The following is a 15,325-nucleotide window of genomic DNA, read 5'->3' on the forward strand; positions in this document are numbered from 1 at the left end:
CTTCCCTTTGACTTCACCTCCTTCCCTCGCCCGTATCCCACAATGCACTGCGTTTCACTCGTTGGATCATGGACCAAAGCGGTAAGCAAAATGCCAAAACAGGGCCGACGTTAGCAAACTTCTTTTATGCGATGCGTTTGTTAATTACACAGGTGTAGCGGTTGCTGTAACTGTTCGTTTGATAGCCGGGAATGGCCCTCTCATAATACGGCTTCGCTACGGCAAACCTTTATCTCTGCGGGCGCCGTTAAACCTAGCATGCTCCTTGTTAGCTGGAATCGGCTAGCGATGGAGTAACGCCAGACCGCGTCTCTCCTCCAAAAGTTAACATTCAGCGCGTTTAATGAATTTACAGGGCACGTGTTATAAGGTTGTGCAGTTACTGCGCTGAGTTGAAATACTGAGCATATTTAGCTCGTTATTAAGTAGGCGCAGCGCGAGGAGCTGTTGTTTTGGGGCGCGAATGCTAATTGACTAATGCTAGCACATGCTAACTAATCTGTCTAAGGTTTTGTAAAAGATAACTGCGTGTTCTCAGAATATTTGCGTATATTTATATGACATTATGTGCTTGTGCTTTCAAAATGGAACCATTAAGCTCACATTGGACTAGTTTTGATATGGTAATATTGACGTAGTAAGTTAACCAAAGTTACAGTACATCACTAACTTTGAGTGGGTCGTTGTCACTGTTTCCTAGCCGCGAGGGCTTTGGGGATTTCCTCCAAAAGGTTTCATCCCGGCAAAATAAGGGATTGCCAATTCGTAATGTCATTTTAGCTTTTGTCAACAGGCAAGAGATAACTACCCTGTCTTAGTTACTCTCATCGCCAATTCAAAGTCGTTGTCTTTTTCTATATATGCTATGCTCAGCTTAAGACAAATGCCAAAAGAAACCATTGCGTTTCATTCTGTTCATTTCAGTTCTGTGCTAAACATTTACAAAAATCCAATTAAATATGAGCGTGTCCTTTGAGTCCATGCATCTTGCACAATGTACCTGTCTTAATTCACTGTGTGATTCTGCGTGAGTGCATCACTTCACGTCCCTGCTTCTCTTTCAGACAATGATCTTCAAGGAAGCGATGGCTCCGGGAGTTTGGGTGGCCCGGATGTTCGCAGGCGAATCCCCATTAAACTCATATCCAAGCAGCCCTTGAGGAGCAAACCCCCGCCGCGCGTCCAGAGGCCCGGCAACCGACCATGTAAAAGTGAGCCTGGAGAAAATGGTAGGCACACTGTGCAGTGCAGCCTGCCCGTTATCGCCGCAGTGTTTTAAGAATTCATTTTTAGATGTTTATTATTTATAGTGGGCCCGTTCACACCTTGCATTTACATCCGCCCTGAGCTATGTGCTATACAGCCACTGCCTCAGTGGAATTGCTACAGCTGCAATGGAACCATGAATGGAACCATCTATTTCTGTTATCTATTAGCTATTATGTGTGCATCATGATGATCTCATCAGTAACACCAATATGTTTATAAATGACTGAATTGCAGACAGCGTGCTGTCTTAAATAATTTCATCACCACTGCCGAGTAGGTGGTCTTTAATATGACCCAGCGCGCATTGTGTTTTCACCCTACCAAAGGAATATGGTCAGAAACATCCCAGACCACCTCCAAATGTGGTCAGAGATTGTATCACTCAAATGTGTCCTCAGTGTGTCCTGGATGTGTTCACGCCAAGGTTGTCACTTTCATCAAATCCAAATCCAGTTGATGGTAATGCAAGGTCCTAACGGAGCCAGAGTTTCTTCTGTGTGTTAAAACCTTCAGAGGTGTTGGTTGGTTCTTAAAGGCCCAGGATAAGAATTAAAGACAGTGTTTGTTTTTTTTGCAGTCAGTTCTGCGGAAGGTCAAAAGTTGGACTTATTATCAATAATTGCTGATATTGCTGACATTTTAGATTTTCATGTAGTTTTGTCTTATACCTCCAGAGTGTGTCCTTGATTACACTTTAGATGTCACAGAATATTTTACTTCATTTAGCTGCTGGATCAGGTGCCCGGAAAAAGGTTTTACTTATTTAGCTTGATGTCCAGGAAAACTATAGGGAAATGTTGTTTATCATTTGTGGTTGTATAGTTTCACACTGATTGCTTAGAATGTTACTTTGGAAATCTTGACGTCCACTTTGGGAGCAACAAAATTTTACAGATCAAATAAAGGTTTTGGGGCTTTCTCGGTTTGCCAGCATCGCATCATTTGTCTCTTTCCAGATAACTTTGGCTTCAAGCAGGAGGACAGGTTTGATTGTGGTGCTAAATCTGGTGATGTCTTTGCGACGCAGAGGAGATTCCCACAAGTAATGTTTTGGGATTATAAGGTATGTCATCCTTAGTGAGAGGAAGAATTTATCGAACATGAAGATCCAAGATCTTAAACAAGATGTTTCTTTTCCAACAGTTAAATTTGATTGGTGAGAGGGATGAAGTCCCAATCCACTTCTGTGATAAGTGCGGCCTACCAATTCAGCTATATGGACGGATGGTATGTACTTTAATGTTGCCTTTTCTCTGCTGAAGTTGTCAGATTAATTTTCATGTCTTAACCTTTGCCCTCTTAACTCCTCAGATTCCCTGTAAGCACGTTTTCTGCTACGACTGTGCTTTGCTTCATGAGAAGAAAGGAGACAAATTATGCCCAGGGTGAGACCTTTTAACTTTTCAGTGTGTGGTGGTTGTAATGTTTAAGTTTTGATACGTGGCAGGAAGGTAAATTTCTCTAAAATGAGGTTGACGTCAGTTTATTTGCTCTGTTGTCACATCGTGATTCGTATTTGTGTTGTCCAACTCTAATTGTCACTAATGAAAACCCAAAACATTATGAAAAAACATTTTATGCGGCGCCGCGGCTATGTTTCTGTTTGAATCTTGCTTTGAGATACTCAACCTTTGTCCCGTCTTTTCAGCCTCACTCTCTTCAACTGCACAGATCCGGTTCAGCGCATCGAGCAGTGCCAGCGTGGTTCCCTCTACATGTGCAGTGTTGTGCCTGGATGCAAGCGCACCTACCTGTCCCAGCGTGACCTGCAGGCCCACGTCAACCACCGCCACATGAGGGCAGCAAAGACTTCGTCAGGCCGCCAGGAGCCTGTGCACATGCCCCCTGCATCTGAGGTCCCTGAGCGGTTCCGCGTGCCTCCGCCTCACTTACCTAAGAACCACGTTCACCTACCCAGCCCTCTCCAGCACGGCGGTCACGACCCTTACAGTCAGCCACCGCCACCCACCGGTCACGAGGGCCCGCCACCGACCTCTGCACTGGGTCCTGAGACATTCCGTATTGCCACGGTGACCACGCGCAAACATAGTAATCTCATCACCGTGCCCATCCAAGATGACTCCACTTCCTCTCGTGACCCCCACTCTGGTGGGCCAGGCCCTGGCCAGCCGCCCCACCATCACCCTGGGGACTATCCTGGTCAGCCTCCTGTAGTGTCTCACTCTCACCACATGATGGCACCACCGCAACAGCACTTCGGCCCACCGCCTCCCCCTCCTCCTCCTATTAGCCACCCAATGCAGCACCCTCCCCAAGGCTCTGGGACACCACACATGGTGTACAACCAGGCCCCTCCTCCCCCCATGTCCACGGCTCCCCCACCTATCAATCCACCACCAGCGCACATCATGGGCCAGATGCCTCCTTATATGAACCATCCACCCCCAGGACCTCCGCCACAACACAGTGGCCCTCCTGTTAATGCCCCCCCACCTCATCACTATAACCCAAACTCCATGCAGCAGTTCCCTGAAGACCAAGGCACTCTTAGTCCCCCATTCAACCAGCCGGGAGGGCTCAGTCCTGGAATGTGGCCCGCTCCGAGAGGACCTCCACCTCCACGGATGCAGGGTCCCCCGCCCCAGGGCCAGATGCCTGGGCCACACCACCCAGATCAGGGCCGCTATCGTCCTTATTATCAGTAAACTGCCAACTGAACAAATGGGCTACAGTCTGTGTCATTCTGTTCCATACTACTTGTCTGAATAATGTGATAGCAAACCTCAGGGTTACAGGGAGTAGGACTTTGATTTTGATTAAACTGCCCCGAAGCAAATGTGTATGTGGTGCACATTTTAGTTAACTGTGCTCAACTTCCCATTGAACATACTGTTGATTTGGATAAGCGCAGGAATGTCCCCCTTTTTTTAATAGCTTACAGTAAAAATCTGTGTAAATATGTCAGCTGATGTCACACACGTACTGTACATTGAACGTTGTCTCAATAAATTTTTAACAGCAGATTTTATGGTTTCGTCTTTGCATGACAGTTGATGCAAGAACACCGTGGCCAGTTTTCAAGCTACAGAAAACAACATTTATGTGTTTAGTATGCATTTAATAAAGAAACAGGAGTTCCCAATACACTGAAAAATTTAGATTTACAGTTATTACAGAAACAGTTTCCAAAAAGAATCTACAACAAAGTGTAACAAGGCCTGTGACTTCAAGTACTGAACAGTTTGCAATGAAATTAATGATAAACTTCAATTTCAAAATTAATTTTTAAGGTTTATTTATAGTGAGATTCATATGGTACAGTGTAAAAAGAACTTAATTGCAGTCTGTAGTGAAAGGTTCTTCACGAATGGATGTTGCTGGAGACGGGCTCTTCTATAATTTGGCATGTGTCATCTGCAAAAGAAACAGACGTTTACACCACTTAGTGAAACTGAAAACGCATTACTGTTTTTTTGTTTTCTTTATGCACTTTAGATTATCCTGGCAAAACATTTACACCTGTTCTTGACTCGTAAAATAATTTATATCAGATAAATGGATCAGCAGATGTTTGACTTTCCAAGCTTCTCAACAAGTCTGTACAAAGATAATTATGTTGTAAGTGTACAAGATATACTTTCCCTGATATTTATTATTTTTCAGTATATATTGGAAAATCAGCTCTTGTGTGTAATTTCAAAAGCATTTGCTCACTGGAGCCGTGTTTAATACTACTGCATTTCCTGCTCTGTCATGCCAAAATATATTGTGAAGATCTATCACTTGTAACCCACATGTTCTGTCCCATCCAAGCCACGATTTGCGTCGTCCTGGTGTTTTTCAAGAGCGTGCAGCACGGCGTCATGCAGGGTCGGGAAGAACATGGAGGTCAGGATCTCGTCGTCGAAGAACATGCAGCCGTGCAGTTTCTCCAGGATGTGAGCTGTCGACATGCGTGTTTTTATCCATTTAGATTTGCAATTTGCAACAGAAAAAAGCGCTGTTAAAAACACCAGTGATACTCACCGTCGCAGGAAACAATGTAAACGTCCACCTCAATTCTGGTAAACCCTTTGATCATCTGAGGAGACATGCGGCAGTATTGCTTTTATTGTTTTAACCCCAGTTGGCACATCACAAGTTATTTGTCAATTCCTTCAAAAGAGTATTTATGTGCGGTACTTAAAAGAATTTAAGACTTTTTACCGTTTTGAGTCCTTTCAGAGCAGAGATGTCCAGGAAGGAAACCGCAGAAAAGTCCAGGATCAGGCTGTGTAGGTCTACTCTGGGAACACTGATGTTGGCTGGGAGCTCGGCGTTCCAGTTCATTTGGAAAGGAAGGTCCTTGACATCTGTCGGCAGGTCCAGGTCCTCCATGCTCACATAGGTCTGATCAGTTGTTTGGCCGAATAAATGCCTCAAGTCCTTCTGTAGTACAGGTGTCATAAAAAGCACTTTTTCAACCTTACATTTTCTCATCTTAGTTAGGTGTTGGTTATTTGCTCTCTGTGTCTCTGAGGCTTGCTTCAAAACCAGTTGTACCACTGAGTCTTAGAAGAACTTCAAGCCATTTCAGCTTGGATTTTTAGTTTCTGTCTCTGGGAATCCTTGGGGTGGATTATAGAGGCTACTCAAAATCTGCCACTTGTTTGTATTGCAAACTACTGTATGTTTTCAACAGCAAAATGGCATCTTTTGATATGAATGCAGAACCTGTTATGGTCAATGAGAAATGAGGGAAATTTTTATAGTGTATTGGCTGAGTCACACAGACAACAGGGTTTTTTTTTTTTTGCCGTGGACAGAGGAAGACGATCCCAACGGAGAGAATCAGAGGCTGCAGCTGCATTAGCATGCAATACAGTCAGAAGGAACTTTCCAGAAACTGAGGTGGCTCGGGGAAAAAAAATTGTGTCAGCTCAAATTGCTCTAATTATATAATATATATACTATATATTGCTCTAAATAAATCTATTGCCATAATTTTACTTTCAAAGTAGCAGCTACAGGCTCAGGATACACATCAACACTGATATCTGTTCTCCAAAAGCATTTGCTCTATTTGCGTAGCTTCTTCCCTCACAGATATAGTGTCTTTTAGTGTTTAAGAGGAATTGCCGTTTTTTTTATAACCTGGACCTTATTTCTGGCATAAAATACGGTCATTTACTCACCCATATAAATCTGGTGTCATTTGCAGTCGATCGGACGATATTTAGATCGAGTGGAGCGCTGCATATATCCATATAGTGGGAGTGACTGGGGCACCGAAATGCAGCCTCTAAATAACGCATTATCTGCAGCGAAACTCGTTCATTTCACCAATATTTTGTTATGATACGCTAGTGCTAATCCCTGTTGAGTCCGGAGTTGCCTGTTATCTATTCGTGGACGTGCAGCGGTTTGTTGTTCTTTGGCCAGCTGTTCCTCTCTCTGCCTCCGCATCCTCCTTTCAACGAGCTCCTCATCCGTATACTCTGGTTCAAAACGCTAAGATATAAACAAAAGTCGTTGTCCACAACCTCAGAATCGGTAAAATATTCAGCCATGTGGCAAAAAAATAGCAGTCGCAAATTACAGGTAAACAAGCTCAGCGATTACATCATCCAGGTCAGAGGTTAGTAGGTCAATCAACAAACTCCAGATGATGATAACAGGTAACTCCGGACTCAACAGGGAATAGCACTAGCGTATCATAACAAAATATCGGTGAAATAAATGAGTTTCGCGGCAGATAATGCGTTATTTACAGGCTGCGTTTCGGTGCCCCAGTCACTCCCACTATATGAATATACGCAGATCTAAATATCGTCCGAACGACTCCAAATGACACCAAACTTATATAGGTGAGTAAGCGATTGTATTTTATGCCAGAAATAAGGTCCAGGTTGTAAAAAACGGTAATTCCCCTTTAAGTTGAGCATAACTTTCAGATGCCTTTACGTTTTTCAGAGACAGAGCAGACCAGCACACTGGGTTTGAAACAATCCACCTCCATGAGCTTGGCAGGTTGCTCGTGTACGATGTGTGCAGTAGGTTGTCAGTGCAACAACGGCTGTGTGCCATGCAAGAATTTATTTCTCAGTTTACTAAATTCACGGCAACATAAAGTAGCAGATGTTCCCTTTAGAAAATTAGATTATTTGTGCTTCCACTACTGTATGTTTGAGATTTCACCTCTCGAGCAGCATGATCCCTTTTCTTCAGCAGTTCCTTGATTTTTCTCAGGGCCTTGTTCCTCTTCCTCAAAACCTTCACAGGGTTAAACCCAACCTGGAACAAAGTATTGGGCGTGTATTAAATTTGCGCGTTCCAAGCAAAAAACAAACCAACGCAGTGGAGAGTGATGTGTCATACATACAGCCTCGACAAGCTTGTCCCTGAAGAACTCAATGTTGGCAAAGAAGATGGGCGACGGTATCCGGAAGATTTTTACTCCCTCTGGTTCAACTAGCTGAGAAGGGAGGCATTGCGGACTGAAACCATTCAACAACATTTAAGTCACTATTCATTATTTATTTTTTCATTTAGCATACTTACATGTGGGTAATCCTTGCGATCTCTGTAGATGTCGGTCCCAGGGATGTTAGCCAAGATGGAGCAGCGCGGACTGGAAAGTGTGAAAGTCAACAGTTTTACCATGTACTCATATATTAACAACTCATTCAGAATTATTTGCTCATATATTCAGCTATCCTTTGGTAATCAGATGCTTATGTGTTTCCATGTAAAGCTTAGCCACGGTAATGTGTCTAACCAGTGTGAAGACAGATTGTCAATGCAGAGTAGAGCTCGTCTTAGGTTTATATACTTGTTCCCAGTCCCAATGTGGCTAATCTCCTCTAGGCTCTGTCCACGTTGTGCTGCGTACTTCAGATGTCACAAACTGTGTAATTACAATTGAGTCCTGAAGATGACAGTGAGCAGCTCCACCCCCAAGCCCACCAACAGGCCGAGATCCAGTCCCAGCAAGATGGCACCCAGGCAAGTTCCCATCCACACTGCCTACAGACAAACACCTGAGATCAAACACTCAAACTGGAACAGTCTGTGGCAGTTAAATTAGATTAGCAGAAAGTTTGATTCGGTTTTGGTGTCGCAGTTGTCAAGCACCTACACATTCTAGTTTGTCCCTCCTCCACAGGTAAGGGATTTCTCTGAATTGCATTAGCATGCCCTTCAGGTTGACGATCACCAAGGCGCCCAAGACAGACTGCAGTCAAATCAGATATTAAGAACATTACAACAAACACTGCAACTCCCATGTAAAAAAAATAAGATAAGAGATGAGTCTCACCCTGGGCAGTGGCTCGAGCAGGAAGCCAAGTGCTACCGTTACAATCATTGCCATCATGGCTGAGATCAACCCAGCAATCTGCAAGTGTAAAAACAAGTTAATGTTTAATATAAAGACGGACATGATGGAAATATTTATGCGACAGGAATAAGATCGTAAAACGATTTTACTGCAAATCCGGGGGACAAAATGATCAGATAGCGCAGCATTTGACCTACTAAATGTCCATGACCCAAGAAATAGATGCAATGAATGTTGAGAGTTTGTTTTCTCACCTGTGTTTTTCCTCCCGAGCTCTCCTGCACGGCGGTCCTGGAGAGTGCTGTGCTGGCTGCAAACGACCTGAAGCTTGCACCGAATATGTTGCTAACCCCAAATGCCACAAGCTCCTGGGATGGAACAATGACAAGTAACGTTAGGTCTGTGACAGTGAAAGATTACCTTTGCGTTGATTTCAGTGTTTCTCTTTGACCTGTATAGTTCATGATGGATAGACATTTATTACATGTATCCAACCTGGTTGCCATCGATGGTGTAGTCATGTTTGATGGAGTAGACTTTGGCCACAGAGAAGGCAACAGCAAATCCCACTATGGCTATAGGGAAGGCCTCCACGGCACTGTCCTGGAAGACTTCCATGCTGGGCTTAATGGGAGTCTCATACCTGGAAGAGGATTGGGTTTCATTGTGGATTTAAATGATCTGGATGACAAGACGGAACATCAAACCAAAGAGAGATACTCACCCGCTAACCATTTTACCAACAACGTCGACGTCGTATCTGTCCTCAAAGTTGAAGCCGTAGGAGATCCCACAAGCTATGACAGTCTGTGTGAATGAACAGACGCTAAAGAATCTTAAAGGATCATTATATTCTATACTTAATCTAAACATGTCTTTTCCAGAGCCCATCTCTACATACCTTTCTGATACCTTTCTTATATATTATATATTTTAAGCTTTGGACACTGACACAAATAGGGATGCACCCATACAGTTCTGCACTTGTATAAAACAGCTTTGATACGACCACATTCGAACCAACAGCAATGCAGCATGCCATACCCATTGAATCTCAGGTTGCAAGATGCGGCAGTTGCAGAAGGGATTCATAGTGTATCCCCTGTCTATGTGTTTAGGGTTGTGTTGTTTTTTTTTTTCCTGGGCTATTTCCAGCCAATTATCTGCCATGGGTTTACTATAAAACAGGAGGCTGTATGCATCTTGCAGGGTTATGTGTTATTGATGGAATCTCATCTCTCGCCTGTTAGTATAATGAATTCTTGCTGCTACTGATCAGTCATTCTTGGGTAAAATTCCCAGGCTGGCATTGTTTGTCTTTCTATTTAAGCTGTAGTCCACACACCTTAACATTATTCCTCGCCACATAGCCAACATGAACAATGCAGGTAAGTGGCCATGAAGTATATGATGAAGCACGTAGGCAGGGGTTGGCAGGTTAGTGTAATAAAATAGTTGGACATTTTAAGCATCCTGCCTTAGTCAGTGCAGCATCAAATAGAAGTGAGCTCGGGCAATATTTGTGTCCAAATACTTGATCCACTTGCAAAGACCCTACACTGTCTTATGTTGCATGGCAATTCAGTTGTTAATTCAGTTGTTAAAGGTTTTTCCTCACCATGATGGCCTCTATGGGTATGGGCACAGGTAGCTTGGCTTTATATCTGTCATTCAGCTCCTTCACGATGAACACGACAACCATAATCACTATGGACATCACAAGGTCGCAGATATTGGTTGAGGTGATCTGGACAAAGATATGCTCCAACGTCTATAAAACAGGAGCAAAGAAACATGTGAGCACGGTAAGTTATGATCAACTGTAGTAACAATTTTTGTTTGAGACAACCCATTCAGCTCATCTGACATAGCATGCTTTACTTCATTATTTGCTCTTCGATCCAGCAGCGAGACGACTGCATTAGCAGTTTAGACCACTCATGTCTGTGAAGTAAATGTGAGGCTTTATGCTATGCTAACATTTATAAGCAAAGTAGTGCAAGTAAGCTAATTCTCGCTAGTATACACATTCTAGCCTTACTGCCTCCTAAATGTTGTGTTTCCTGCTCTTCATGGTTGTTAATGTGTGCTGAGAAGGATTGTGCAATCAGTAATTACTGACTTGTGTTTGAATTGGCAAAAACACAATGTTGCAATTGACCTTGGTTCGAGTTCACAGGGCAATTGACACAAAACAACTCTACGTTCTTGGAAATAATTTGGAGATTTTTTTTACTGATCGGTTTTTCCGGAACAGAACTCAGCTGCTGTGCTCACAACAGCCCAAACAAATCGATCAGAGGGGCTCCCTGTTTCTAAGCAACAACCTATGGTGCGTTCGCACTACGAGGGACAAAAACTGATGCATATGACTGGTTGATCAGAGGAGCAACAAAAAAAAGCTTGAAGCCAGCTCAGCTTTCATATCACGTGCCTCATCCAACACCATTAGGTGGGGAAACACAATCGGACAATACATTTCTCTCAAAATATCACCAAGCATATTCAGAAAATTAGCGTTGTAGACAAAATGACACAGGTTAGAACAGCTCCAGCCAGTTTCACTGTAGTAGATACTGTGTCTGCTGGTTCTGCACTGTGTCACACCGACCACCACTTTTAGTTTTTTTCACTGTAATGTGAATATGGCTTGAGGCTGGCACAGCCTTACTGTTGACTGTATCTGCTGGCAGTAGCTTTGGACAAATATGAGAGTTTTATAAATCTTCTCCTTTGCTTCAGGACAAGAACATGAGTAAGTTTAATTATCAAAATGTCAAACTAATCCTTTAAAACAAGCAAACCAAAGTGAAGTCACAACTTTGGTTCTGCTCATCATTGGTGGTGCAGGGGTTTCTATGCTGGCTACTTGTCAAGGAAAAGCTAACATTTAGGAGGCATGCAGCCTGCCCTCTTCATCTATTTTCTCTTCCTCCTCCTGCCCGAACAATGATGACTTTGTAAGTAGTCAACCACTGCTACTTAGAAATAGTCCAAATACAATAATAAATAAATTTGCAATCACAGTAAATACACAATAAGAATAAGTTGACAGACACATCTTGAACTTACATATATAATAGAGAGCGGACCACTAATTCCAGGAACAGTCAGCCCCAGCACAAACCTGAGCTGGGATACCAAGATCTGAACAGCTGCTGCTGTGGTGAAGCCGGACACCAGGGTGTCAGACAGGTATGTGACAATAAAGCCCGCCTGGAGGGCACCCATTGCAAGCTGGAGCAAAAAGCATAGGAGAGGAAAGCAAAGAGAAAAGAAGCCTGGTTTTAAAAACCTCAGAGAATATCCAGAACTGATGACATGAAGCACAGAGCTCTTCCTATGAATCCAGTTTACCTGAAAAATCCCCGTGAGAAATGTCACAGAGGAGGCCACCAAGACTCTCTGCTGGTCCTTAGTCAGACCCTCGAAGTCTGTGAGATTTGCCGGTGGTCCATCATCTGGGACCAAACGGGTCACCACTTCTCCAACCATCAGGCTCAGGACTGGGAAGGCACCTATCCATTTTGTGGCAAAATGATTTATTAGGTCAAGTTATTGAGTTGTAAATACAAAAAAAAAAGAAAATACTTTCTGGTGGGTTTTGCATGACATACCTACGGATATGTGTCTGGATGTACCGAGGAAGAAGTATGTTAGCACAGGGAAGAAAGCTGTGTAGAGGCCATAACTTGCGGGGAGTGAGGCCAGCAAAGAGAAGGCAAGTCCTGCACAGAAAATATTAAATCATAATAAACAGTCATTTATTTTATGTTATGTAAAGTACTTTAAAGTAGATCTCTTCTTCTTCTTAGGCCTTTGAATTCCTTTTGGAACATAGGCCATTGGTGAATCGCCTCCACCCAAAAAAAGAAGATGTTTGCAGTTATATTGTTACAATATCCACAAAATACTTGTTTAGTTCCTAAATAAAGCTTCCGTGAGTAGCCAGTCGTTGTTATGCAGGGAATTGTGAAATTAAAATTTAAACCTGTAGCGCAGAGATCGAAAATTTGAACGTAAAGATGTAGCAATGCTGGCAGCTCTATTAGCACTCTGAGCTAAAGGCTAATGTAACTATGTGCTGTTTAACTTCTGGTAAATTAATATATTGTGATTTACTTGTATATTTCTTTTCTTTGTAGTTTTATAATATATTTTAGAAACCTCCCAATAGCCATTTTTTTCATTATACATTTGAGTTTACTACATTAAGCTACCTGGTCGTTAGCTTGCTAACTACCAGATTCTAGATTCAGCAATAGTTACCTAGCAAGGATGTTCTCATCACTCAGTGTTGATGTTAGCGCTTGTATAATGAGCATTTTTATGTTTTTATGTTTTTATGTATGTATGTACAAAAAACATCAGAAAGGAAGCAATAAAAAAAAAGCACAGCTTCAGCACATGGGACTGTCTTTAGCTTTGCAGCTAGTTAACATTTCTACAAGTACCTCAAAATTAAAGTGCTTGCATTTTATCTACTATAAAATGCTTTTATAGCAGATGTGCGGCAGTTACTGTCTTTTGTTGCTTAAGCTTCCCTTTCCTGGTGTGCAATCAATAAAGTATTATCTTATCTGGTCTATAATTTCCTACAACACAATCAGTGATTGTAACTGATGTGACAAGCGATGATGTAAGAAGTATACCTGAACATAAAATAAAGATTTTAGTTTCAAAAAGTAAATGTCTGATCAAAGAATATGTTTACAGATTTTGTCTCATTTTGTAATATGTTGCCGATCGCAAATAATGGGGTACAGTACAGTAAAAGTAAGGTCCACGTATTCAGGAGTCAGCCCTAGTGCTTGTTATTCTTGTTATGGAACCACTAACTTCCCTTACAGTTAGCCAGATGATTTAAATTTTGGTTGCCTTGAATGCACCCAAAATGATGATCCAGCTGCTCACCTTGCATGATGGCCACCAATCCAGTGCTGATCCCGGACACCACATCGGCCAGCAGCCACTCTCTAACTCTGTAGGTCCTCATCCAGCCAGTGATGGGCAGAAAGGTGAGTACTGCATTCTTGGCACGTTTTGAATCACATCTGTTTAAATCACACAAAAAAAAGCAACTCTGAGAAATTCTCCTAACTCACAGTTTCATCTAAATTTGTATCGCAGCCAGAGATTTAAACCAAGAATGCAAATTATTACACCAAATCAAAGAACGTCATGCTGATTTCGGTGGTCTCACTTACATCAGAAAGTCTTTGACATGGGCCAGGATGGCTTTGTGCTTCCTGTGGATTTTCTGATGATCTTCGGCAAAACTGTCCTCGGTGTAGACAGGTCTGGACACGACATACGGTTTCCTCACTTTCGCCATCCTTGCTGCACAGGTGTTAGAGAACTCCAATTTCAGCGTAATGTAATGTACAGGCCCCTGAATAAACCTTTGGCCGCTGTATCTAATCTGGGATCAATCTCAACTTTATGTCAGTTTTGTCTGTGCTTTGTTCAATCATTAACATACGCAGATTTGTCATTCATTGATGTATGACAGTTTTTTTTTTATGTCCTTGTAATTAACTTCAATTTCCTTAAACATTACCAAGAAGCTCTCTGTTTTCCTCTCGACATTTCCGCCACTTGTGAAATATGCTAAATGTACATTCTGGGATACAATGATCCCTGTTTGTTAAAATTATTTTGTTTTCTATATTTCAGATTAATGCACTTTTGCTGGTCTGTTTGTTAGAAGATCTGACGTTCAACCCTTCTTCAAAACAAACTCTCAAAATCAAGAATATAGTAGGACACACCTGTATATGAAATGTACAGGTACAGTGTATTTAACCCTGCATCCTATTTCATCATTTTTTTTCCTAAATGATTAACAGGGACAGAAATGTTTGGAATCGGTTCAAAGGTGCGAACCAGAAGTTGTTGACCAAACCTAGTGGCAACTTCTGGTGTTGAGAAATCGCCGAACTTCCCTTAAATCACTCGAGGCTGGTTCCAAAAATAACAAATCCCAACAGACCTCCGTATTACAGCCTGGTACAAAAACTGTAGATATAATTAATATAATGTAGTCCTCATACATCTGTAATGAGAGGGAATTTTTACTTGTTTAACTTATATTAAGGTTTAAAATTATGCTCAGTTAAGGGCGTGTCCTCTTTGATTGACAGGTGGATGCTGTGGCAGTGTCTGCTTTGCCATCAGCTGTTCGCCTCAGCTCGATTTACCTCCACCATTTTTGGGTTAGTTGCGATGTATTCTTCTTCGCTCTATGCTGTATTCTGTGTTGAAGACTACTCTCAAAAAAGCATTTTATCTGAGTAATTATAGAACAGCCCCAACACATCAGTTATATCAGGTATACATTAGGTATAAATGCTTACATTGGTGTAGGCCACTTGCGTAGGCCATGCATAGATCTATTGCAGAAGTGGTAACCAAGCTTCAGGCCGGGTCGGGCGCTTCCAAGAGGGCGAATGAGCCCCAAGACTAATCTTTAACACCACTCTTTAGAACTCCTGTGAGTTCATGAGTCTTTACTAATAGTCCTACGTGTGAACATAAGGGTTAGGGAGAGCTATAGGGACAAGTTTACAGGAGAGAAAGCATAGTCATCTAGACATCTCCAAATTGTGGCAACAAAAGAATGCATCAGACTTTGAGAAGCTTTTATTGACTTCTTTTCGGGGGACTGGGACATGGCGAAGTTGTGTTAGTGACTGGACAAACACACCTGCTTGTCTGCACCTAGCAGGCCAGCTTTAGAAGCAGCTATTACTACTTCAATGATTATATCCGGTGATG

At 42.3% G+C, this 15,325-nt stretch overlaps 2 protein-coding genes across 3 annotated transcripts; one reads left to right on the forward strand and one right to left on the reverse strand.

The window, feature by feature from the left end:
• Window positions 1-63: 63 nt before the first annotated feature.
• cbll1 (Cbl proto-oncogene-like 1, E3 ubiquitin protein ligase) lies at window positions 64-4,251 on the forward strand. 2 transcript variants are annotated; one of them, XM_084573414.1, is made up of 6 exons: window positions 64-81; window positions 1,065-1,229; window positions 2,226-2,332; window positions 2,413-2,496; window positions 2,581-2,654; window positions 2,918-4,251. In XM_084573414.1, the coding sequence occupies exons 1-6, from the start codon at window positions 69-71 to the stop codon at window positions 3,933-3,935; spliced, it is 1,461 nt and encodes a 486-aa protein (XP_084429540.1). In that variant the 5' UTR covers window positions 64-68; the 3' UTR covers window positions 3,936-4,251. The 2 variants fall into 2 exon arrangements, with proteins under 2 accessions (XP_084429540.1, XP_084429541.1); XM_084573415.1 differs by having other exon boundaries at window positions 1,065-1,211.
• Window positions 4,252-4,960: 709 nt separating this feature from the next.
• On the reverse strand, window positions 4,961-14,173 carry LOC311508653 (chloride anion exchanger-like). The gene is made up of 18 exons (XM_084573538.1): window positions 13,756-14,173; window positions 13,463-13,602; window positions 12,166-12,276; window positions 11,906-12,066; window positions 11,621-11,785; window positions 10,167-10,319; window positions 9,273-9,355; window positions 9,044-9,191; window positions 8,803-8,916; window positions 8,528-8,605; window positions 8,348-8,443; window positions 8,129-8,235; window positions 7,771-7,840; window positions 7,592-7,684; window positions 7,408-7,503; window positions 5,437-5,658; window positions 5,257-5,311; window positions 4,961-5,173 (listed from the first exon to the last, which is right to left on the reverse strand). The coding sequence occupies exons 1-18, from the start codon at window positions 13,881-13,883 to the stop codon at window positions 5,010-5,012; spliced, it is 2,184 nt and encodes a 727-aa protein (XP_084429664.1). The 5' UTR covers window positions 13,884-14,173; the 3' UTR covers window positions 4,961-5,009.
• Between the last annotated feature and the right edge of the window lie 1,152 nt (window positions 14,174-15,325).

The sequence above is a fragment of the Chelon labrosus genome (assembly GCF_963514085.1).
Source record: "Chelon labrosus genome assembly, chromosome: 23".
In the NCBI taxonomy this organism is placed as follows: Eukaryota; Metazoa; Chordata; class Actinopteri; order Mugiliformes; family Mugilidae; genus Chelon; species Chelon labrosus.